Source organism: Mycteria americana, unplaced genomic scaffold, assembly GCF_035582795.1.
Source record: "Mycteria americana isolate JAX WOST 10 ecotype Jacksonville Zoo and Gardens unplaced genomic scaffold, USCA_MyAme_1.0 Scaffold_91, whole genome shotgun sequence".
NCBI classification, from domain to species: Eukaryota; Metazoa; Chordata; class Aves; order Ciconiiformes; family Ciconiidae; genus Mycteria; species Mycteria americana.
Genome location: NW_027445675.1, coordinates 142,126 through 165,249, shown reverse-complemented (window position 1 = coordinate 165,249; position 23,124 = coordinate 142,126). Strand labels below are relative to the sequence as shown.

Sequence of the window (23,124 nt, the reverse complement as noted above, 5' to 3'; positions counted from 1 at the left end):
TCAATGGGCTGCAATTAATAATTCGATGGGTTGCAATTAATGCCACGGGTTGCAATTAATAATTCGATGGGTTGCAATTAATGCCACGGGTTGCAATTAATAATTCGACGGGTTGCAATTAATGCCAGGGGTTGCAATTAATGCCAGGGGTTGCAATTAATTCGATGAGTTGCAATTAAAGCCATGAATTGCAATTAATGCCATGGGTTGCAATTAAAGCCATGGATCACAATTAACGCCACAGGTTGCAATTAATTCGATGGGCTGCAATTAATAATTCGATGGGTTGCAATTAATTTGATGGGTTGCAATTAATGCCAGGGGTTGCAATTAATTCGATGGGCTGCAATTAAAGCCACGGATCGCAATTAATGCCAGGGGTCGCAATTAAAGCCCTGGGCCAACGCAGCCAGTTGCGACGCACGGCGGTATCGCGGGGTACCCCCGCCGCGTGTCGCACAAACAAACACCCCGCGATACGCCACATGTCGCAATACCCCGCGATACGCCACATGTCGCAATACCCCGCGATACGCCACATGTCGCAATACACCGCCACCAGCGCCGGGGACCGCGTCGCCGCGCGGCTGCCGCCGCTGTTAATTGCGGCGTTAATTGCGCCGCGCGCCGCCGCCGGTGATGGCCCCGCTAATTGCGCGGCTGCCCCTCCCCCCCCCCCCGCCCGATTTGGGGTGAAATCCGGCACTTTGCGGTGCGCCGGCGCAGGGACTCACCGGCGCGGAAGGGGCCGCGGGAAGGCGGAAGAGGAAGAGGAAGTGGGGGGGCGGGGACAGGAAGAGGAAGAGGAGGGGTGGGGGAGGGGCGGGGGGAGGGGCAGCGCCGCTCCCCTGAGCCCCCCCCCCTCCCCTGCGCCCCCCCCCCCCCGCCGCGTGACGTGTGTGGTGACGTGACGGATGACACGCGTGACGCTGTGGGGAAGGGGAGGGGCCTCCTCCCAGCAGCCCCTGGGGCCGGCGCTGCCGAGGGGCCCCACCCCCACCCTGCGGCCCCCCAATCCCGCCGACCCCTGACCCCTGACCTCCGACCCCGGGGCTGGGGGGCGGTGCCGCGGCCGAGGACAATGGAGGTGAGCAGGGGCCGGGGACAGGAGGGGTCTGCCCCATGGGGGGCTGTGGGGCGGGGTCTGCCCCACGGGGGGCTGTGGGGCGGGGTCTGCCCCATGGGGGGCTGTGGGGCGGGGTCGGCCCCATTGGGGGTTATGGGGTGGGGTCTGCCCCACTGGGGGCTGTGGGGCGGGGTCTGCCCCCTTAGGGGTTATGGGGCAGGGTCTGCCCCACTGGGGGCTGTGGGGCGGGGTCGGCCCCATTGGGGGTTATGGGGTGGGGTCTGCCCCACTGGGGGCTGTGGGGCGGGGTCGGCCCCATTGGGGGTTATGGGGTGGGGTCTGCCCCATTGGGGGCTGTGGGGCAGGATCTGTCCCCCTTAGGGGTTATGGGGCAGGGTCTGCCCCACTGGGGGTTGTGGGGCGGGGTCGGCCCCACTGGGGGTTGTGGGGCGGGGTCTGCCCCCTTAGGGGCTATGGGGCGGGGTCTGCCCCACTGGGGGTTGTGGGGCGGGGTCTGCCCCCTTAGGGGTTATGGGGTGGGATCTGCCCCCTTAGGGGCTGTGGGGGGGATTTGCCGGCCCCCGAGGGCACACGCGTGTGGCAGGCGTGTGGCACGTGCCGCCCCGTGACATGGTGCACCCTGTGCCCCCCACCAAACCCCCCAGGACGAGTCCCCGTCGGTCCCCGACTTCCTGGAGGACGGCGACAGCAACGGGCCCTTCCCGCTGGAGGACCCCGAGGCCGTCAGGTGGGGCTGGGGGGCTGGGGACGGGGACGGGGACTCGGGGACGGGGAAGGGGACGGGGGCAGGGGGATGGGGACGGGGGTGGGGCCACGGGACGGGGACGTGACAACAGGGGATGAGGACAGGGGGCCCTTGCGCCCTGGGGTGACCCCAGCCTCTGGGGACATCCCCGGGGCCACCGCGTTGTCCCCAAGGTGATGTCCCGCTCCCCAGGGTCTCCCTCACACCGAGACCGGCGTCCCCCTGTCCCAGGGTCTCCTTCCCCCCGCGACCGGCGTCCCCAGGGTGACGTCCCCGAGGCGACGCCCCCGCCTCCCGGCACCTCCCTCGCCCCAGCGCCGATGTCCTTCACCCCCAAACCGGCATCCCCGGCGTCTCCCCCCGCCCCGGGGCCGCGTCCCCGCGGGTGCCACCGCCACCGTTTTCCTCCACAGCTCCCCGCCGCCGCCCTTGGGACCGGCCGCCGCCACCGAGCTGCCGCCAGGTGAGGCCTCGCCGTCGCGTCGGCGGCGCGGGTGGGGGAGACCGAGGCACGGGTGACCCCCGCTGTCCCCCTCCCTTGCAGGTGAGGAGGAGGAAGAAGAGGCTGAAGACGGCGGCGGGGAGGCCGCCCCCCGTCCCTACCGCTGCGGCGAGTGCGGCAAAGCCTTCGCCCAGAGCTCCAACCTCCTGAAGCACCGGCGGGTGCACACGGGCGAGCGGCCCTACCGCTGCGGGGAATGCGGCAAGGCTTTCGGCTGGAGCTCGTCCCTGCTGGAACACCGCAAGGGCCACGCCGGCGCCAAGCCCCACGCCTGCGGCGAGTGCGGCAAAGCCTTCAGCCGAGGGTCCACCCTCCTGGAGCACCAGCGGACCCACACCGGCGAGAAACCCTTCCGCTGCGGGCAGTGCGGCGCCCGCTTCAGCCAGAGCTCCACCTTGGTCCACCACCGGCGGACCCACACCGGCGAGCGGCCCTACGGCTGCCCCGAATGCGGCCGGGCTTTCGGTCGTAAGTCCACCCTGGCCACCCACCGGCGGACCCACACCGGCGAGCGGCCCTACGGCTGCCCCGAATGCGGCCGTCGCTTCGCCGTCAGCTCCGACTTGGCCAAGCACCGGCGGGGGGCTCACGGCGGGCACCGGTGCCGGGACTGCGGCGAGCAGTTCCCCCGGCCGGCGGCACTGGCCGGACACCGGAAGAAGCATCACGGCGGCGACGGCAAGGATCGGGGCGATGCCGCCGAGGACCGCAACGGTGATGAGCGCGGCGATGACCGGCCGCACCGCTGTGAGGAGTGCGGCCAGGCCTTCCGCCACGGCGGCACCTTGCTCCTCCACCGGCAGACCCACGCCGGTGCCTTTGCCTGCCCGCTCTGCCCTGAGCGTTTTGAGGGCAGCGCCCAGCTGGCCCGGCACCGCCGGCGACGGCACGGCCCGGCAGCCAAGCCCTACCGCTGCGAGGCTTGCGGCAAAGCCTACGCCCAGCCGGCCGGGCTGCGGCACCACCAGCCGGAGCAGCCGCTGGGATGTCCCCACTGCGGAGCTGCCTTCCTCTGGAGCTGCCGGTTGGCCCGGCACCTCCGGGCTTGCCGGCCGCCCGCCAAGCCCTACAAGTGCCCGGAGTGCGGCAAAGCCTTCGGGCAGAGCTCCAAGCTCCTCCGGCACCAGGTGACCCACACTGGCGAGAAGCCCTACAAGTGCCCCGAGTGCGGCAAGATCTTCAGCCAGAGCTCCAACCTGGCCGAGCACCGGCGGACCCACGGGGCGGGCGAGCGGCACTTCTGCCCGCTCTGCGGCAAGGGCTTCGCCCTCGGCTCCTACCTGGCCAAGCACCGGTTGACCCACACCGGCGAGCGGCCCTACCGCTGCACCGAGTGCGGGAAGGCGTTCCGGCAGAGCTCCAACCTCATCCAGCACCAGCGGACCCACACCGGCGAGCGACCCTACACCTGCGGGCTCTGCGGCAAGAGCTTCTGCCAAAACTCCCACCTGGTCAAGCACCGGCGCACCCACACCGGCGAGCGGCCCTACCGCTGCGGGGACTGCGGCAAGAGCTTCCGGCAGAGCGCCAACCTCCTGGAGCACCGGCACACCCACACCGGCGAGCGGCCCTACCGCTGCGCCCAGTGCGGCAAGACCTTCGGGTGGAGCTCGGCCTTCAGCAAGCACCAGCGCACCCACCTCTCCTGAGACCGCCGCCGACCCAGGCTGGGGTGCCTCGGCGGGGGCCAGGTCCGTCAGCGTGCCCCGAGGCCACGGCTTCGTCTTGGCGGACCACACCGAGACCCTCATCCTGGCCCACGACCGTGTCTCCATCTTGGAGGACCACCCTGGGATCCATCATCCTGGTCCAGGGCCACCATGGTGCCCCAAGGCCATGGCTTCATCTTGGAGGACCACCCCAAGACCCTCATCCTGGCCCAGGGTCATCATGACACCCCAAGGCCATAGCTTCGTCTTGGAGGACCACCCCAAGACCCTCATCCTGGTCCAGGGTCATCGTGACACCCCAAGGCCATGGCTTAGTCTTGGAGGACCACCCCGAGTCCCTCATCCTGGCCCAGGGTCATCATGACACCCCAAGGCCATGGCTTCGTCTTGGAGGACCACACCGAGACCCTCATCCTGGCCCACGACTGTGTCTCCATCTTGGAGGACCACCCTGGGATCCATCATCCTGGCCCAGGTCCACCATGGTGCCCCAAGGCCATGGCTTCGCCTTGGAGGACCACCCCAAGACCCTCATCCTGGCCCAGGGTCATCGTGACACCCCAAGGCCATGGCTTCGTCTTGGAGGACCACCCCGAGACCCTCATCCTGGCCCACGACCGTGTCTCCATCTTGGAGGACCACCCTGGGATCCATCATCCTGGCCCAGGTCCACCATGGTGCCCCAAGGCCATGGCTTCGCCTTGGAGGACCACCCCAAGACCCTCATCCTGGCCCAGGGTCATCGTGACACCCCAAGGCCATGGCTTCGTCTTGGAGGACCACCCCAAGACCCTCATCCTGGCCCAGGGTCATCGTGACACCCCAAGGCCATGGCTTAGTCTTGGAGGACCACCCCGAGACCCTCATCCTGGCCCACAACTGTGTCTCCATCTTGGAGGACCACCCTAGGATCCATCATCCTGGTCCAGGTCCACCATGGTGCCCCAAGGCCATGGCTTCGTCTTGGAGGACCACCCCAAGACCCTCATCCTGGTCCAGGGTCATCGTGACACCCCAAGGCCATGGCTTAGTCTTGGAGGACCACCCCGAGTCCCTCATCCTGGCCCAGGGTCATCATGACACCCCAAGGCCATGGCTTCGTCTTGGAGGACCACACCGAGACCCTCATCCTGGCCCAGGGTCATCGTGACACCCCAAGGCCATGGCTTCGTCTTGGAGGACCACACCGAGACCCTCATCCTGGCCCACGACCGTGTCTCCATCTTGGAGGACCACCTTGGGATCCATCATCCTGGCCCAGGTCCACCATGGTGCCCCAAGGCCATGGCTTCGTCTTGGAGGACCACACCGAGACCCTCATCCTGGCCCAGGGTCATCGTGACACCCCAAGGCCATGGCTTCGTCTTGGAGGACCACACCGAGACCCTCATCCTGGCCCACGACCGTGTCTCCATCTTGGAGGACCACCTTGGGATCCATCATCCTGGCCCAGGTCCACCATGGTGCCCCAAGGCCATGGCTTCGCCTTGGAGGACCACCCCAAGACCCTCATCCTGGCCCACGACCGTGTCTCCATCCTGCAGGACCACTCTGGGTCCGTTATGGGCCGCGTCTCCATCTTGGAGAACCATCTTGTCCTCGCCCAGCTCCTCCCCGCCCCAGAGCCGTGTCCCCAGCCCAGGGAGCATCCCCAGGTCCCCAGCCCAGCTCCCTGTCCCCTCCCTGGCCCCACCGCGCGTCCCCACCTCCCCGGACCCCCCGGGCGTTGGGGGCAGGGCTGGGGGGATCCCCCGTGTGTCAATAAAGTCGTGAACGCTGCTGCCGGGGCTCCTTACTGGGGTTACTGGGAGCACTGGAGGGAGTGGGGGGCACTGGGAGCAGTGGTGAGGTGTTGGGGGGGCACTGGGGTGGCTTTGGGAGGCACTGGGAGCACTGGAGGGATTCCAGGGGGCACTGGGAGCAGTGGGGAGGGATTGGGGGGGGGCACTGAGAGCACTGGGAGGGGTTGTGAGGGGCACTGGGAGCACTGGTGGGGTTGGAGGGGCACTGGGAGCAGTGGCGAGGTGTTGGGGGGGCACTGGGTGTACTGGGAGCACTGGTGGGGTTGGAGGGGCACTGGGAGCAGTGGCGAGGTGTTGGGGGGGCACTGGGGTGGCTTTGGGAGGCACTGGGAGCACTGGAGGGATTCCAGGGGGCACTGGGAGCACTGGGGAGGGATTGGGGGGGGCACTGGGAGCACTGGGAGGGGCTGTGAGGGGCACTGGGAGCACCGGTGGGGTTGGAGGGGCACTGGGAGCAGTGGTGAGGTGTTGGGGGGGCACTGGGGTGGCTTTGGGAGGCACTGGGAGCACTGGGGAGGGATTGGGGGGGGCACTGGGAGCACTGGGGGGGGCACTGGGGGTACTGGGAGGTGGTTTGGGGGGGGTACTGGGGGCACTGGGCAGGATTCCAGGGGGCACTGGGAGCAGTGGGGAGGGATGGGGGGGGGCACTGGGAGCACTGGGAGGGGTTGTGAGGGGCACTGGGAGCACTGGTGGGGTTGGAGGGGCACTGGGAGCAGTGGCGAGGTGTTGGGGGGGCACTGGGTGTACTGGGAGCACTGGGAGGCATTGCAAGGGGCACTGGAGGGTTAATGGGATTTGGGGTGGAACTGGGAGCGCTGGAAGGGGATGGGGGGGCACTGGGTGTACTGGGAGCACTGGTAGGGACCGCTGAAGGGTTAATGGGATTTGGTGTGGCACTGGGTGTTACTGGGAGCACTGGGAGGGATTGGGGTGGCACTGGGAGCACTGGGAGGTGGTTTGGGGGTTACTGGGAGCACTGGAAGGGATTTTGGGGGCAGTGGGAGCACTGGGAGTTGGTTTGGGGGTTACTGGGAGCACTGGGAGGGATTGGGGGGCACTGGGAGCACTGGGAGGTGGTTTGGGGGCTACTGGGAGCACTGGGTGGGATTGGGGGGGCACTGGGAGCACCGGAAGGGGATGGGGGGGGCACTGGGTGTACTGGGAGCACTGGTAGGGACCGCTGAAGGGTTAATGGGATTTGGGGTAGGACTGGGTGTACTGGGAGCACTGGGAGGGATTGGGGGGGCACTGGGAGCACTGGAAGGGGATGGGGGGGGCACTGGGTGTACTGGGAGCGCTGGTAGGGACCGCTGAAGGGTTAATGGGATTTGGGGTGGCACTGGGTGTACTGGGAGCACTGGGAGGGATTGGGGGGGCACTGGGAGCACTGGGAGTTGGTTTGGGGGTTACTGGGAGCACTGGGAGGGATTGGGGGGGCACTGGGAGCGCTGGGAGGTGGTTTGGGGGTTACTGGGAGCACTGGGGCGTTAATGGGGACATTTACATGTTCCCAGGGGCCACGCGTGTCCCTTCACGTGTCCCCAGGGGCCACGCGTGTGCTTGGCGTGTCCCCGGGAGCCTTTGCGGCAGGAAGCGCCGCTCTCCCGCCACCATTGTCCAGAACGGGCAAAGCGCCGCCGTTTTGGGTCGAAAAACGCCTGGATTGGGCCTGTCAGCGCCGGGGAGCTGCTGGGGCCGGCGTGAGGGTCCCCCCCGGGGTTTTGGGGGGAACAAGGGGGAAAACGGGTCGATCGCTCGGGCCGGGGGGGTGGGGGGGAGTTAACTAGCGGGGAGGGGCCGTTTTGGGCTGAAAAAGGGGGAAAATGGTACGGCTGCTCTCGGGTGGGGGGTTGTAAATTAACTCATTGTGGGGATTGTGTTTCGGGGTGAAACGGGGGGGAACTGGGCTGGTTCCTCCCGGGTGGGGGGGTTGGTGCGGAATTAACTCATCGTGGGGACTGTGTTTTGGGGTGAAAAGGGGGGGGAATGGGGTGGTTGCTCGGAGGTGCGGGGGTGCAAAATTAACTCATTGTGGGGATAACGTTTTGGGGTGAAAAAGGGGGGGAATGGGCTGATTGCTTTCAGACGTGGGGGTGCAAAATTAACTCATCGTGGGGACTGTGTTTTGGGGTGAAAAAGGGCAAAAATGGGCTGATTGATCCCGGGAAGAGGGATGCAGGATTACCTAATGGGGGGGAGGGAGTATTTTGGGGTGAAGAAGGGGGGAATTGGGCCGATTGCACCCTGGTGTGGGCGTTGCCAAATTAACTAACGGGGGGGGGGGGTGCATTTTGGGGGAAAACCGCCTGATTTTGGTGAAAAGCATCGGGCAGGCGCCGGGTTTTTTTCATTTATTGCCTTTTTCCCTCCCCCGCTTCCGCCTGCTGCCCGCAGCTGCCGTGATGGAGCCGGGGGGGGAGCGTCCTCCCCAGGACCAGGGTGACGGGGACGTCCCCACGGACCCCGGCGCAGGTGAGGGGGGACACGGGGACGAGCCCGGGGGGTGGCCGGAAGAGCGCTGGGGGGAGAGGGTCTTTTGGGGGAAAACAACAGGAAAATGTGGGCCGGGAGATGGTCTTCTGCTGGGAATACGCATCCACGGCAGAGAAAATGGTGGCCAGGAGATGTTCTCCTGCTTGGCTGGAGAAATATTGTCCCGGAGATGGTCTTCTGCTGGGAATAGTCCTCCACGGTGGAGAAAATACCGTCTGGGAGATGTTCTCCATGGAATAACCCTCCGTGGTAGCGCAGTGACCCACAGGAGATGTTCTTCTCTGGAGAACGTGCCTCCGTGGTAGCGCAGTGACCCACAGCAGATGTTCTTCTTTGGAGAACGTGCCTCCGTGGTAGCGCAGTGACCCACAGCAGATGTTCTTCTCTGGAGAACGTGCCTCCGTGGTAGCGCAGTGACCCACAGCAGATGTTCTTCTCTGGAGAACGTGCCTCCGTGGTAGCGCAGTGACCCACAGGAGATGTTCTTCTCTGGAGAACGTGCCTCCGTGGTAGCGCAGTGACCCACAGGAGATGTTCTTCTCTGGAGAACGTGCCTCCGTGGTAGCGCAGTGACCCACAGGAGATGTTCTTCTCTGGAGAACGTGCCTCCGTGGTAGCGCAGTGACCCACAGGAGATGTTCTTCTCTGGAGAACGTGCCTCCGTGGTAGCGCAGTGACCCACAGCAGATGTTCTTCTTTGGAGAACGTGCCTCCGTGGTAGCGCAGTGACCCACAGCAGATGTTCTTCTCTGGAGAACGTGCCTCCGTGGTAGCGCAGTGACCCACAGCAGATGTTCTTCTCTGGAGAACGTGCCTCCGTGGTAGCGCAGTGACCCACAGCAGATGTTCTTCTCTGGAGAACGTGCCTCCGTGGTAGCGCAGTGACCCACAGGAGATGTTCTTCTCTGGAGAACGTGCCTCCGTGGTAGCGCAGTGACCCACAGGAGATGTTCTTCTCTGGAGAACGTGCCTCCGTGGTAGCGCAGTGACCCACAGGAGATGTTCTTCTCTGGAGAACGTGCCTCCGTGGTAGCGCAGTGACCCACAGGAGATGTTCTTCTCTGGAGAACGTGCCTCCGTGGTAGCGCAGTGACCCACAGGAGATGTTCTTCTCTGGAGAACGTGCCTCCGTGGTAGCGCAGTGACCCACAGGAGATGTTCTTCTCTGGAGAACGTGCCTCCGTGGTAGCACAGTGACCCACAGCAGATGTTCTTCTCTGGAGAACGTGCCTCCGTGGTAGCGCAGTGACCCACAGGAGATGTTCTTCTCTGGAGAACGTGCCTCCGTGGTAGCGCAGTGACCCACAGGAGATGTTCTCCTTTGGGGAACACCTCTACGTGGTTGCACAATGACCCAACGGATGTTCCTCTCGCCTCTCCCAGGTGCCGCGGCGCCGGCCCACAGTGGTGGTCGCCCACGTGGCTTCATCAACCTGCTGGGTCTCCTGGAGGGCGGCAGGACGACGCCGAAGCCCTACCGCTGCACCGAGTGCGGGAAGACCTTTGGGCAGAGCTCCAACCTGATTGAACACCAGCGGACCCACACGGGCGAGCGACCCTTCACCTGCGGCCAATGCGAGAAGAGCTTCAGCCGGAGTTCCACCTTGGCCGAGCACCTCCGGACCCACACCGGCGAGAAGCCCTACGCCTGCCCGGTCTGCGCCCGCGCCTTCAGCCGCAGCTCCACCTTGACCGAGCATCGCCGCACCCACACCGGCGAGACGCCCTACGCCTGCCCCGAGTGCGGGAAGACCTTCGGACGGACCTCCAACCTGGTCAAGCATCTCCGGACCCACACCGGGGAGAAACCCTATGGCTGCGGGCGCTGCGGGAAGACCTTCAGCCTCAGCTCCAACCTGGTCAAGCACGAGAGGACCCACACGGGGGAGAAGCCCTTCTCCTGCGGGCAATGCGGGAAGCGCTTCAAGAAGAAGACCCACTTGGCGTCCCACCAACGGACCCACACCGGCGAGCGGCCCTACCGGTGCGGGGAGTGCGGGAAGGCCTTCGGGCAGAGCTCCACGCTCATCGAGCACCAGAGGACCCACACGGGCGAACGACCCTTCCGCTGCGGTGCCTGCGGCAAGAGCTTCTGCGTCAGCTCCAACCTGGTCAAGCACCAACGCATCCACACCGGCGAGAAGCCCTACGGCTGCGGGCGCTGCGGCAAGCGCTTCCGCTACAAGCCCCAGTTCACCCGCCACCTGAAGATCCACCCCGACGGGGACCCGGCGTGTGGCCCGTAGGACGCTGGGAGACGGCTGGGGGACGCTCACCAGGACGGGATGGGTGCTGGCATCTCCGTGGTGGGGTCCATCGTCATGGCAGCCTCGTTAGGACCTAACGAAGGAGCGTGGGAGCATGGCATGGTGCCCACCATGCTATGGTTGAACCTGGCGTGTGGCCTCTGGTGCCGCTTGGCGATGGACTGGGGACACTTTGGGGACTCAACAGGACAGGACGGGGCGGTGGCATCTCCGTGCCGTGGTCCATCATGGTGGCAGCCTCGTTAGGACCTAACGAAGGAGCACGGTAGCATGGCACGGTGCCCACCATGCTATGGTTGAACCTGGCGTGTGGCTCCTGGTGCTACTTGGAGATGGACTGGGGACGCTCTGGGGACTCAACAGGACAGGACGGGGCGGTGGCATCTCCATGCCGTGGTCCGTCATGGTGGCAGCCTCGTTAGGACCTAACGAAGGAGCGTGGGAGCATGGCACGGTGCCCACCATGCTATGGTTGAACCTGGCGTGTGGCTCCTGGTGCTACTTGGAGATGGACTGGGGACACTTTGGGGACTCGGCAGGACGGGACGGGGCGGTGGCATCTCCGTGCCGTGGCTCCTCGTTGTGGCACCCTCGTTAGCGCCGAGAGGGCGGCAATAAAGGACGTGGAGTGGCACTGCGGGGCGGGGTGGCCTCGGGAGGGCACTGGGAGGACTGGGAGGACACTGGGTGGACTGGGAGACACTGGGGGGCACTGGGAGGACACTGGGGGGGAACTGGGGGGCACTGGGAGGGACCTGGGAGACACTGGGGGGAACTGGGGGGCACTGGGAGACACTGGGGGGGACCTGGGAGACACTGGGGGGAACTGGGGGGCACTGGGAGGACACTGGGGGGAAATGGGGGGCACTGGGAGGGACCTGGGAGACACTGGGGTGAACTGGGGGGCACTGGGAGACACTGGGGGGCACTGGGAGGGACCTGGGAGACACTGGGGGGAAATGGGGGGCACTGGGAGACACTGGGGGGGAACTGGGGGGCACTGGGAGGACACTGGGGGGGAACTGGGGGGCACTGGGAGGGACCTGGGAGACACTGGGGGGAACTGGGGGGCACTGGGAGAACACTGGGGGGAACTGGGGGGCACTGGGAGGGACCTGGGAGACACTGGGGGGAACTGGGGGGCACTGGGAGACACTGGGGGGGAACTGGGGGGCACTGGGAGGACACTGGGGGGGAACTGGGGGGCACTGGGAGGGACCTGGGAGACACTGGGGGGAACTGGGGGGCACTGGGAGGACACGGGGGGGAACTGGGGAGCACTGGGAGGACACTGGGGGGAACTGGGGGGGAACTGGGAGGACACTGGATGGACTGGGGGGCAGTGGGAGGACACTGGGAGACACTGGAGGGCTCTGAGGAGACAAAGGGGGGGCACTGGGAGGACACTGGATGGACTGGGAGACACTGGGGGGCACTGGGAGGGACACTGGGAGTCACTGGGGGGGAACTGGGGAACACCGGGAGGGACTGGAGGGCTCTGAGGGGACAATGGGGGGGGCACTGGGAGCACTGGCGGGCAGGCGCTCCGCCGTCTCCTAGCAACGCTCGGCCCCGCCCCTCAGAGCCCGCTCCGCCGTCTCCTAGCAACGCTCGGCCCCGCCCCTCAGAGCCCGCTCCGCCGTCTCCTAGCAACGCTCGGCCCCGCCCCTCAGAGCCCGCTCCTCCTCTCCTAGCAACGCTCGGCCCCGCCCCTCAGAGCCCTCTCCCCGCCTCCTAGCAACGCTCGGCCCCGCCCCTCAGGGCCCGCCCCTCCTCTCCTAGCAACGCTCGGCCCCGCCCCTCAGAGCCCGCTCCTCCTCTCCTAGCAACGCACGGCCCCGCCCCTCAGAGCCCTCTCCCCGCCTCCTAGCAACGCTCGGCCCCGCCCCTCAGAGCCCGCTCCCCGCCTCCTAGCAACGCACGGCCCCGCCCCTCAGCGCTCGCTCCTCCTCACCTAGCAACGCTCGGCCCCGCCCCTCAGCGCCCGCTCCTCCTCTCCTAGCAACGCTCGGCCCCGCCCCTCAGAGCCCGCTCCTCCTCTCCTAGCAACGCACGGCCCCGCCCCTCAGAGCACTCTCCCCGCCTCCTAGCAACGCTCGGCCCCGCCCCTCAGGGCCCGCTCCTCCTCTCCTAGCAACGCACGGCCCCGCCCCTCAGCGCCCGCTCCTCCTCTCCTAGCAACGCTCGGCCCCGCCCCTCAGAGCCCGCTTCTCGTCTCCTAGCAACGCTCGGCCCCGCCCCTCAGGGCCCGCTCCTCCTCTCCTAGCAACGCTCGGCCCCGCCCCTCAGCGCCCGCTCCTCCTCTCCTAGCAACGCTCGGCCCCGCCCCTCAGAGCCCGCTTCTCGTCTCCTAGCAACGTGCGCCTGGCGTTACGCGCTCGCCACCCTCGTCGCGCGTGACGCCACTTCCGGCGCGACGTCCGGGTTGGACGGACATGGCGGAGGCGGCGGCAGCGGCGGGCTCGGCCGGCGGCCCCGGGGCGGGCCCGGAGGCGGCGGCGGGCGGCGGCAGCCCCGAGGCCGGGCGGCCCCGTGGGGGAGGCCCCGAAGAGGCGGCGGCGGCGGCCGGACGGGCCCCCTCGGCCTCGCCGCCGCCCCCGCCGCCGCCGCGGGAGGCGGAGGTGACGGTGGAGATCGGGGAGACGTACCTGTGCCGCCGGGCCGACGGCACCTGGCGTGAGCGGGGCCGGGGGGAACTGGGACCAGTGTGAATCCCGTCACAGCGGGACTGGGGGGAACTGGGGCTGGGGGGAACTGGGACCAGTGTGAATCCCATCACAGCAGGACTGGGGGGAACTGGGACCAGTATAAATCCCATCACAGCGGGACTGGGAGAAGTGGGACCAGTCTAAATCCCATCACAGCGAGACTGGGGGCAACTGGGACTGGGAGAACTGGGACCCGGGTGGATCCTGTCACAGTGTGACTGGGAGAACTGGGACCAGTATAAATCCCATCACAGCGGGACTGGGGGGAACTGGGACTGGGAGAACTGGGACCCGGGTGGATCCTGTCACAGTGGGACTGGGAGAACTGGGACCAGTATAAATCCCATCACAGCGGGACTGGGGGGAACTGGGACTGGGAGAACTGGGACCCGGGTGGATCCTGTCACAGTGTGACTGGGAGAACTGGGACCAGTCTAAATCCCATCACAGTGGGACTGGGAGAAGTGGGACCAGTCTAAATCCCATCACAGCGAGACTGGGGGGAACTGGGACTGGGAGTACTGGGACCCGGGTTGATCCTGTCACAGTGGGACTGGGAGAACTGGGACCAGACTAAATCCCATCACAGCGAGACTGGGCAGCACCAGCGCAGCCCCCTCCCCGGGCCAAACTGGGAAAGGGCTTGCTGGGCCGCTAACTGGTCCCAGCCCCGCCAGCGCACTGGTCCCAGTTCCCCCCCGCAGACTCGGCGGAGGTGATCCAGTCCCGCCTGAACGAGCAGGAGGGGCGCGAGGAGTATTACGTCCACTACATGGGCTGTGAGTACTGGGAGGCACTGGGAAGGGGGGCGGGGGGGGGCGGCGGGAGCCCCTGGCTGAGCTCCCAGTGCTCCCAGTTAACCGCCGGCTGGATGAGTGGGTGGACAAGAACCGGCTGGCGCTGACCAAGACGCTGAAGGAGGCCGTGCAGAAGAGCTCGGAGCAGTTCCTGGGCGAGCTGGCCGAGCAGCCCGAGCGCAAGATCACGCGCAACCAGAAACGCAAGCACGATGAGATCAACCACGTCCAGAAGGTGGGGGGGGGGGGGCACTGGGAGGGTGCTGGGGGGAACTGGGAGGAGCTAGGAGCCTGTTGGGGGGAGCTGGGAGGCACGGGGAGGGTGTTGGGGGGAGCTGGGAGGCACTGGGAAGACCTGGGAGGGTGTTGGGGAGAACTGGGAGAGGATTAGGGGGCACTGGGAGAGTGTTAGGGATTGCTGGGGGGCACTGGGAGAGTGTTAGGGATTGCTGGGGGGCACTGGGAGGGTGTTAGGGGCTACTGGGAGGCAGTGGGAGGGTGTTAGGGGGTACTGGGAGGGTGTTAGGGGGTACTGGGAGGGTGTTAGGGGGTACTGGGAGGCAGTGGGAGGGTGTTAGGGGGTACTGGGAGGGTGTTAGGGGGTACTGGGAGGGTGTTAGGGGGTGCTGGGAGGAACTGGGAGAGTTTAGGGATTGCTGGGAGGAACTGGGAGGGTGTTAAGGGGTACTGGGATGGTGTTAGGGGGTACTGGGAGGCACTGGGAGGGTGTTAGGGGGTACTGGGAGGCACTGGGAGGGTGTTAGGGGGTACTGGGAGGCACTGGGAGGGTGTTGTGGGATGCTTGGAAGTGACTGGAGGGCAGTGGGAGGGTGTTAAGGTGTGCTGGGAGGCACTGGAAGGAACTGGGAAGGTGTTAAGGGGTACTGGGATGGTGGTGAGGGGTGCTGGGAGGAACTGGGAGGGTGTTGGGAGCACTGGGAGGCAACTGGAGGACACTGGGAAGAGCTGGGAGGAACTGGGAGGGTGTTGGGGGCACTGGGAGGCAACTGGAGGACGCTGGGAAGAACTGGGAAGTGGCTGGGAGGGTGGTATGGGGAGCTGGGAGGCAACTGGAGGGTACTGGGAAGGTGTTAGGGGGGCCCTGGGAGTTACTGGGGGGGCCCTGGGCGTTTACCAGAGTCCCTGAGAAGTTGCACTGGGAGTTACTGGGCCTTACTGGGAGCCCCTCTACAGACCTACGCCGAGATGGACCCCACCACGGCGGCGCTGGAGAAGGAGCACGAGGCGGTGAGTTCCCCGGGGGGGTCCCCAGGGGCCCAAGGGGGGGTCCCCAAGGGGTCCGGGGGGTCCCCAGGGGTCCAAGGGGGGGTCCCCAAATGCGGGTGACCCCCCCCCCCCCCGCGCCCCCCCGGCAGATCACCAAGGTGAAGTACGTGGACAAGATCCACATCGGGCACTTTGAGATCGACGCCTGGTACTTCTCGCCCTTCCCCGAGGACTACGGGAAGCAGCCCAAGCTCTGGATCTGCGAGTACTGCCTCAAGTACATGAAGTTCGAGCGCACCTACCGCCTCCACCTGGTAGGGCACGCGCGCCACGCGCCCGTGACACGCCTGCGGGGAGGCGGGGGACACGTGGCGGGGGACGCGGGGACACGCGCGCGGACGGAGGCAGAGCCTGGGGCGGCCCCAGCTCTGCGAGCGCCGCCTCGGGGACGTGAGGTCTGAGCGCACCTGTGGGGCCGCCGGGTAGGGGGACGCGCGTGTGACGCGCGCGTGACCGTCCCCAGGGACAGTGCCAGTGGCGGCAGCCGCCGGGGCGGGAGATCTACCGCAAGAGCAACATCTCCGTCTACGAGGTGGACGGCAAAGACCACAAGGTAGCGGGATGGGGCGCGGGGGGGATGACGCGGGGGTGACGCGTGACGTCACGTGACGTCACGTGGCGGTCCCCCCCCCAGATCTACTGCCAGAACCTCTGCCTGCTGGCCAAGCTCTTCCTGGACCACAAGACCCTCTACTTCGACGTGGAGCCCTTCGTCTTCTACCTCCTGACCGAGGTGGACCAACAGGGCGCCCACATCGTCGGCTACTTCTCCAAGGTACCCGGGCGGGAGGGGACGCGTCACCCCCCGCCCCGCCCCGCGTCACCCCCCCGCGTCACCCCCCCTCCGCGTCACCCCCCCGCGTCACCCCGCAGGAGAAGGAGTCGCCCGACGGCAACAACGTCGCCTGCATCCTGACGCTGCCGCCCTACCAGCGCCGGGGCTACGGCAAGTTCCTCATCGCCTTCAGTGAGTTGGGGGTCCCCGGGGGGGGTGGGGGGTGGGGGGTGGGGTCCCCCCGCACCCCTGGGTGCCCCCGCAGACCCCTGGGTGCCCCCCGCACCCACGGTGCCCCCCCCGGCAGGTTACGAGCTGTCCAAGCTGGAGAGCACGGTGGGTTCCCCCGAGAAGCCGCTGTCGGACCTGGGGAAGCTGAGCTACCGCAGCTACTGGTCCTGGGTGCTGCTGGAGATCCTGAGGGACTTCCGGGGCACCCTCTCCATCAAGGACCTCAGGTGGGCACCAGTAGCTCCCAGTAACTCCCAGTAGCCCCCCATGAGTACTCCCAGTAACCCCCCCGTAACCCCAGTAACTCGGGGTCGGGGTGCTGCTGGAGATCCTGCACGACTTGTGGGCCAGCCGCTCCGTCAGGGAGCTCAGGAGGACACCAGTAACTCCTAGTAACTCCCAGTAAGACCAGTAACTCCCAGTAAGACCAGGAGCCTCCCATAGCACCAGTAACTCCCAGGAACACCAGTAACTCCCCCAGTGATTCCAGTAACCCCAGTAACTCAGGGTCGGGGTGCTGCTGGAGATCCTGCACAACCTGTGGGCCAGCCGCTCCGTCAGGGAGCTCAGGAGGGCAGCAGGAGCCTCCCAGTAAGACCAGTAACTCCCCAAGAACACCAGTAACTCCCCAAGAACACCAGTAACTCCCCAAGAACACCAGTAACACACCCCCCCCAGTGATTCCAGTAACTCGGGGTCGGGGTGCTGCTGGAGATCCTGCACAACTTGTGGGCTAAGCTCTCTGGAAACTCAGGAGGACACCAGTAGCCTCCCAGTAAGACCAGTACCACCAGTAACTCCCAGAAACCCGAGTAACTGCCCTAGTGATTCCAGTAACTCGGGGTTGGGGTGCTGCTGGAGGTCCTGTGTGACATCCCCAGCCCCTTCCAGCACCCCAATACCCACCAGTAGCACCCCAGTCCCCCCAGTAACTCCCCCCCCGTGATTCCAGTAACTCCCAGTAAGACCAGTAACTCCCAGTAACCCCCCAGCCAGATGACCAGCATCACCCAGACCGACATCATCAGCACGCTCCAGTCCCTCAACATGGTCAAGTACTGGAAGGGGCAGCACGTCATCTGCGTCACCCCCAAGCTGGTGGAGGAGCACCTCAAGAGCGCCCAGTACAAGAAGCCGCCCATCACCGGTACGTCGTTACCCCCTGCCCTTAACGAACCCCCCTCCCGCCCCCCACTTGGGGGGCACCCCCCAACTCCCCCCCATCTGCTTTCTTCTGCCCCCCCCCACCAGTGGACTCCATCTGCCTGCACTGGGCCCCCCCGAAGCACAAGCAGGCGAAGGTGGCCAAGAAGTGAGGGCGCCATCGCTGCGGCGAGTTGTGGCCGGGCTCAGCTTCCCCCCCCCCCCCCCCCCCCCCCGGGACGTGGGGAGCCCCCCCCAGACCGCGGGGTGCCCCCCAGCACCAATAAAGGAGGAGCTGGAGGTGGGGTGCTGGGGTGGTTTATTGGGGGCACGTGGGTGCCAGGTTGGGGGGCGGGGGGGAGCTCAGGGTGACGGTGGGCGCCACAAACCGTCCTGGGTGTCGTGGTCCATCGCGGGTGCCAAGACTCACTTTTGGGTGCCGTGATCCATCGTGGGTGCCACCAGTCACTTTTGGGTGCCAGCAGCCATCGTGGGTGCCGTGATCCATCGTGGGTGCCACCGGTCACTTTTGGGTGCCATGATCCATCTTGGGTGCCAACTTGGGGTGCCACCGGTCACTTTTGGGTGCCGCCAGTCACTTTTGGGTGCCGTGATCCATCTTGGGTGCCAACTTGGGGTGCCACTGGTCACTTTTGGGTGCCATGATCCATCCCGGGTGCCACAAATGATCTTGGGTGTCAACTGGGGGGGGGCCTGGGAGAGTCTTTTTTGAGTGTCACGATCCGTCACAGGTGCCAACTTGGGGTGCCACCAGTCATTTTTGGGTGCCCACTTGGGGTCCCATGAGTCATTTTGGGTGCCCCCCAGCCCCTGGGGGTGCCCCCAGCCCCTGGGGGTGCTCAGCGGAGGCCGAGGGGCAGCAGGAGCCCCAGCAGCAGCAGGAGGTGGCCGGGGCGAGCGGCTGGGTGGGCGGCATCGGCACTGCTCCCTCCGTTGGGGGGCAGGGGCCGGGGCCAGCCCTCAGCGGGGGCCACCGGGCCATCCCTGTCCTCGCAGGGGCCATCGTCCTCGGGGAAAGGGGCGAGGTGGGGGTGGCGCAGGGGGGCTTCGGGGACGGCGGCGGCGATCCAGGCGGCGTGGGCGGCGGTGCGGGTGTAGACGCCGGGGCGGCCGGGCAGCCCGCAGGCCTCCCCCCAGCTCACCACCCCGGCCAGCAGCCAGGTGTCTCCGACGCGGCAGGAGAGGGGACCCCCCGAGTCACCCTGTGGGGACACGGGGACGTCGGGGGACGTGGTGGTGGTGGAGGGATGGGGGGGGGGGACACGGACGACACGGGGAGGCGAAGAGGGACCTTGGGGACGTGGAGGAACACGGGGGAGGATGAGGAGGGACCTTGGGGACGTGCTGGTGGATGGACAAGGGGGACAGGGTGGGGACAAAGAGGGACGTTGGGGACATGGAAGAGGATGAAGAGGAACATTGAGGGGTACGGGAGGACACAGAAGGGATGAAGAGGGACGTTGGGGGACGCGGCGGGGGTGACAGGGGTGGCACTGGGAGCAGGAGGACACAGAAGGACCTTGAGGTGCGACAGGGAGCAGGGCGGGAGGGGGGACGACAGGCGGAGAAGGTCCCTTGTCACCAGGGGAGGGGACGGTGGCACCCACCTGGCAGGCGTCGCGCTGTCCCTGGGGGAAGCCGGCGCAGAGGGTGTCCGCAGCGGGCGTCCCCAGGCCCTCCGTCCCCCTCGTCCCCGCGTAGAGGCAGCGGCAGCGCCGGTGGCTGAGGAGCGGCACCTCCAGCTGCTGCAGCGTCTTGGGGGGCGGCAGGGGACCTGCGGGGACACCCCGGTGACAAGGGTGTCCCCAGCCTGTCCCCTCACACCGCTAGGTGGTGGTAGTGCCACAACTGTCCCCAGCCTCTCCCCACGTCCCCAACACTTGGAGGTGATGGAAGTGCCATCACGACTGGAGACAGCAGTGTCCCCAACCTCCATGGGTGCTCCCAGTGCCACCAAACCTAGTGACAACAGTGTCCCCACCTGTCCCCAACCTCCACGGGTGCTCCCAGTGCCACCAAACCTACCGACAACAGTGTCCCCAACCTCCACGGGTGCTCCCAGTGCCACCAAACCTACCGACAACAGTGTCCCCACCTGTCCCCACTCTCCGCGGGTGCTCCCAGTGCCACCGAACCTGGTGACAACAGTGTCCCAACCCAAGGTGCTGGCAGCACCACCGCGTCTGGTGACAACCGTGCCCCCCCCCATCCCCAGGTGACACTGACCGGCGGTGCGGACGTCCCCCCAGCCGGTGACGGTGCAGTTGGTGCCGGGGGGGAAGCGGACGGCGGGGCCGGGCAGGCAGATGGGGCGCACCAGGCGGGTGGGGGTGGCGGGGGGGTCCAGCCGCGCCAGCGCCAGGTCCCCGGCGATGTCACCCTGCCCCTCGGTGACGTCCCCGTCGTGGTAGGCAGGGTGGACGGTGATGGCAGCCACCCGGCTCACCTGGGCGTCGGCGGGGGGGGACAGGAGCTGCAGGGCCCCCAGCGTCACCCGGTACTCAGAGAGGGGGTTCTCCCTGCGGGAGGGGGGGGGGGCTCAGGCACTGGGGACCCCCCCGGACACCCGGGTCCCCCCAAGGAGAGGGAGTGGGGTCCCCCCAGGGCAGCCATGGGGGTGTCTGGAGGGTACTGGGGTCCCAGGGGTGTTTGGGAGTCCAGGGGGGGTGTTTGGGGGGATCCTAGGGGGTTATTTGAGGGGTGCGGGGAGGGTGGTTGGGGGTCTCAGGAGTTTTGGGGGCTGGGGAGGGGTGTTTTGGGGGGCTGAGGGGAGTGTTTGGGGGTGCTGTAGAGGATTTGGGGGTGTAGGGGGGGGTATTTGGAGTCCCCGGAAGTGTTTAGGGGTGCAGCAGGGAGTTCTGAGAGGTGTTTGGGGTGTAAGGAGGTGGTTAAGGATCCTAAAGGGGGGGCCCACGGGATTGTTTGAGGGTTTGGGGGTCTGCAGGGGGATGTTTGGGGGTGCCGGGGGAGTGTTTTGGGGGGTGGGGGGGTATTTGAGGGGTACTCACGGCGGGAAGCAGTGTGCAGCGGTGAGGACCCAGGCGGGGGCGATGAGGGACCCCCCGCAGACGTGACGCCCCCGGAAGGCGACGCTGACCTGCCAGGGCCACTGCCCCGCCCGTGCCCCTGTGCCCCCCACCACCCGGCTGCGGATGGGGGTCCCGCATGGCACTGGGCGGGGGGGGGAGGTGTCAGGGACCCCGGCCTCCGGGAACCCCGGCACCCCCTGACACAGGACCCCAGCATCTAGGGGACACCCCCCCGCCCCCCCCAACCATGGGATCCCCCCAGGACCCCCGCACCCCCCAACCGTGGGACCCCCCCCATTCCCCCCCTCCATGGGACCCCGGCACCCAGGACACTCCCCCCCCGCCCTGTGGGACCCCGGCACACGCGTGTCCGGTCCCCCACCCCGGATGTCCTGGTGGCAGCGTACCCGGGGACCCAGGCGTGGCTGCCCTCCGCCTTCCCCACCGTGTGTCCCCCCCCTCACCTGAGTCATCTGCTACCACCGTGCCCCGGTGACCTGTGGAGAAGGTGACAACGTCAAAGCCACGTTTGGGGACACCCCTGGTGGGGGGGGACACCCAGGCATCCGGGAGGGGACCCAGGCATCCGGGGCCACCCCCCCCCCCCGCTCCAGGGCGATGGCCAAGCCGGAAAAACCTGCCCCGAGGAATGTGTCCCGCGGGGACAGCGGGTGTGACACCCCCCCCCCCCCGTGTCACCGTGTCCCCTGATGTCCCTCCATATCCCCGTGTGCCCCTCACATCCCCCGAGACCCCCCCAATGGTCCCTCACACCCCAATGTCCCCTCGTGTCCTCTCATGATCCCTCCCGTGCCACCTCACGGCTCCGTGTCCCCCCATGTCCCCTCACATCCCATGTCCCCTCACGCTGTCCCTACGTCCTCTCCCACCTTCCTGTCCCCTCACGCTCCCCATGTCCCCCCAGATGACCCGTGTCCCCTCAAGCCCCCCCACGTCCCTCCGTGACCCTCACAACTCCCCGCATCCCCTCACAACCCTTCAAGTCCCCCCATGGCCCCCCACACCTCCCTGTCCCCTCACGCTCCCCGTGTCCCCCACACGATCCGTATCCCCTCAGACCCCCACATCCCCTCATGTCCCTACCCAGTGCTCTCACGTCCCCCTGTCCCCTCCACGATCCCCTCAGACCCCCACGTTCCCTCACGATCCTACCAAGTCCCCTGCTGTCCCCTCAGCACCCCCATGTTCCCTCACGATCCCTTCCCACCCCCCCTTCCCCTCACATCCCCCCGTGTCCCCTCACACCTCCCTGTCCCCTCACGCCCTGCTGTGTCCCCTCACGATCCTACCCCGTCCCCTGCTGTCCCCTCAGCACCCGCACGTTCCCTCACGACCCTTTCCCGCCTCCCTGTCCCCTCATGTCCCTTCAACAGCCCCCCCCATCCCCTCGCGTCCTGCTGTGTCCCCTCACATCTCCCCGTCCCCTCACCATCCTACCACGTCCCCTGCTGTCCCCTCAGCACCCCCATGTTCCCTCACGATCCCTTCCCGCCCCCCCGTCTCTTCCCGATCCCCGTCCCCTCCCGATCCTACCAACCCTTACTGTCCCCTCAACACCCCCATGTCCCCTCCCGATCCCCGTCCCCCCCGTCCCCTCCCGATCCTACCAACCCCTACTGTCCCCTCAACACCCCCATGTCCTCTCCCGATCCTACCAACCCCTACTGTCCCCTCAACACCCCCATGTTCCCTCACGATCCCTTCCCGCCCCCCCGTCCCTTCCCGATCCCCGTCCCCCCCCCGTCCCCTCACGATCCTACCAACCCTTACTGTCCCCTCAACACCCCCATGTCCCCTCCCGATCCCCGTCCCCCCCGTCCCCTCCCGATCCTACCAACCCCTACTGTCCCCTCAACACCCCCATGTCCCCTCCCGATCCCCGTCCCCCCCGTCCCCTCCCGATCCTACCAACCCCTACTGTCCCCTCAACACCCCCATGTCCTCTCCCGATCCTACCAACCCCTACTGTCCCCTCAACACCCCCATGTTCCCTCACGATCCCTTCCCGCCCCCCCGTCCCTTCCCGATCCCCGTCCCCCCCCCGTCCCCTCACGATCCTACCAACCCCTACTGTCCCCTCAGCACCCCCATGTTCCCTCACGATCCCTTCCCGCCCCCCATCCCCTCCCGATCCTACCAACCCTTACTGTCCCCTCAACACCCCCATGTCCCCTCCCAATCCTACCAACCCCTGCTGTCCCCTCAGCACCCCCGTGTTCCCTCACGATCCCTTCCCGCTCCCCCGTCCCCTCCCGATCCTACCAACCCTTACTGTCCCCTCAACACCCCCATGTCCCCTCCCGATCCCCGTCCCCCCCCCCCCCCGTCCCCTCACGATCCTACCAAGTCCCCTGCTGTCCCCTCAGCACCCCCATGTCCCCTCACGATCCCCGTCCCCTCCCGTCCCCCCGCAGCCCCCCGGCTCACCCTCCGGCAGCAGCAGCAGCAGCAGCACCAGCAGCAGCGGGGCCAGCCCCGGCCCCGGCCGCCCCATGGCGCTGTGGCCGCTCCGCGCCGCCGGCACCTGCCGCCCCCCGGCCCCG

At 67.0% G+C, this 23,124-nt stretch overlaps 3 protein-coding genes across 8 annotated transcripts; 2 read left to right on the top strand and 1 right to left on the bottom strand.

Moving 5' to 3' along the window:
• Nucleotides 1–826: 826 nt before the first annotated feature.
• LOC142404201 (uncharacterized) lies at nucleotides 827–11,196 on the top strand. Of its 6 annotated transcripts, none has more exons than XR_012773739.1 (8): nucleotides 827–1,087; nucleotides 1,732–1,814; nucleotides 2,246–2,295; nucleotides 2,377–4,218; nucleotides 4,308–4,479; nucleotides 4,550–4,671; nucleotides 4,812–4,933; nucleotides 5,074–5,618. XR_012773739.1 is itself a non-coding variant. In XM_075490686.1 (5 exons), the coding sequence occupies exons 1-5, from the start codon at nucleotides 1,082–1,084 to the stop codon at nucleotides 10,546–10,548; spliced, it is 2,523 nt and encodes an 840-aa protein (XP_075346801.1). In that variant the 5' UTR covers nucleotides 827–1,081; the 3' UTR covers nucleotides 10,549–11,196. The 6 variants fall into 6 exon arrangements, 2 of the variants coding, with proteins under 2 accessions (XP_075346801.1, XP_075346800.1); XR_012773741.1 differs by having other exon boundaries at nucleotides 4,308–4,671; nucleotides 5,074–5,265; nucleotides 5,336–5,618; XR_012773740.1 differs by having other exon boundaries at nucleotides 4,308–4,671; nucleotides 5,144–5,618.
• A 1,770-nt stretch (nucleotides 11,197–12,966) lies between these two features.
• KAT8 (lysine acetyltransferase 8) lies at nucleotides 12,967–17,734 on the top strand. Its single transcript, XM_075490699.1, has 11 exons — nucleotides 12,967–13,245; nucleotides 13,982–14,056; nucleotides 14,134–14,309; nucleotides 15,269–15,322; nucleotides 15,451–15,615; nucleotides 15,825–15,914; nucleotides 15,996–16,136; nucleotides 16,235–16,328; nucleotides 16,444–16,594; nucleotides 17,360–17,514; nucleotides 17,619–17,734. Exons 1-11 carry the CDS (start codon nucleotides 13,005–13,007, stop codon nucleotides 17,681–17,683), a joined length of 1,407 nt encoding a protein of 468 aa, XP_075346814.1. The 5' UTR covers nucleotides 12,967–13,004; the 3' UTR covers nucleotides 17,684–17,734.
• Nucleotides 17,735–17,949: 215 nt separating this feature from the next.
• LOC142404192 (serine protease 33-like) lies at nucleotides 17,950–21,475 on the bottom strand. The gene is made up of 6 exons (XM_075490671.1): nucleotides 21,451–21,475; nucleotides 21,025–21,267; nucleotides 20,540–20,702; nucleotides 19,758–20,050; nucleotides 19,139–19,305; nucleotides 17,950–18,733 (listed from the first exon to the last, which is right to left on the bottom strand). The coding sequence occupies exons 1-6, from the start codon at nucleotides 21,473–21,475 to the stop codon at nucleotides 18,371–18,373; spliced, it is 1,254 nt and encodes a 417-aa protein (XP_075346786.1). The 3' UTR covers nucleotides 17,950–18,370.
• Between the last annotated feature and the right edge of the window lie 1,649 nt (nucleotides 21,476–23,124).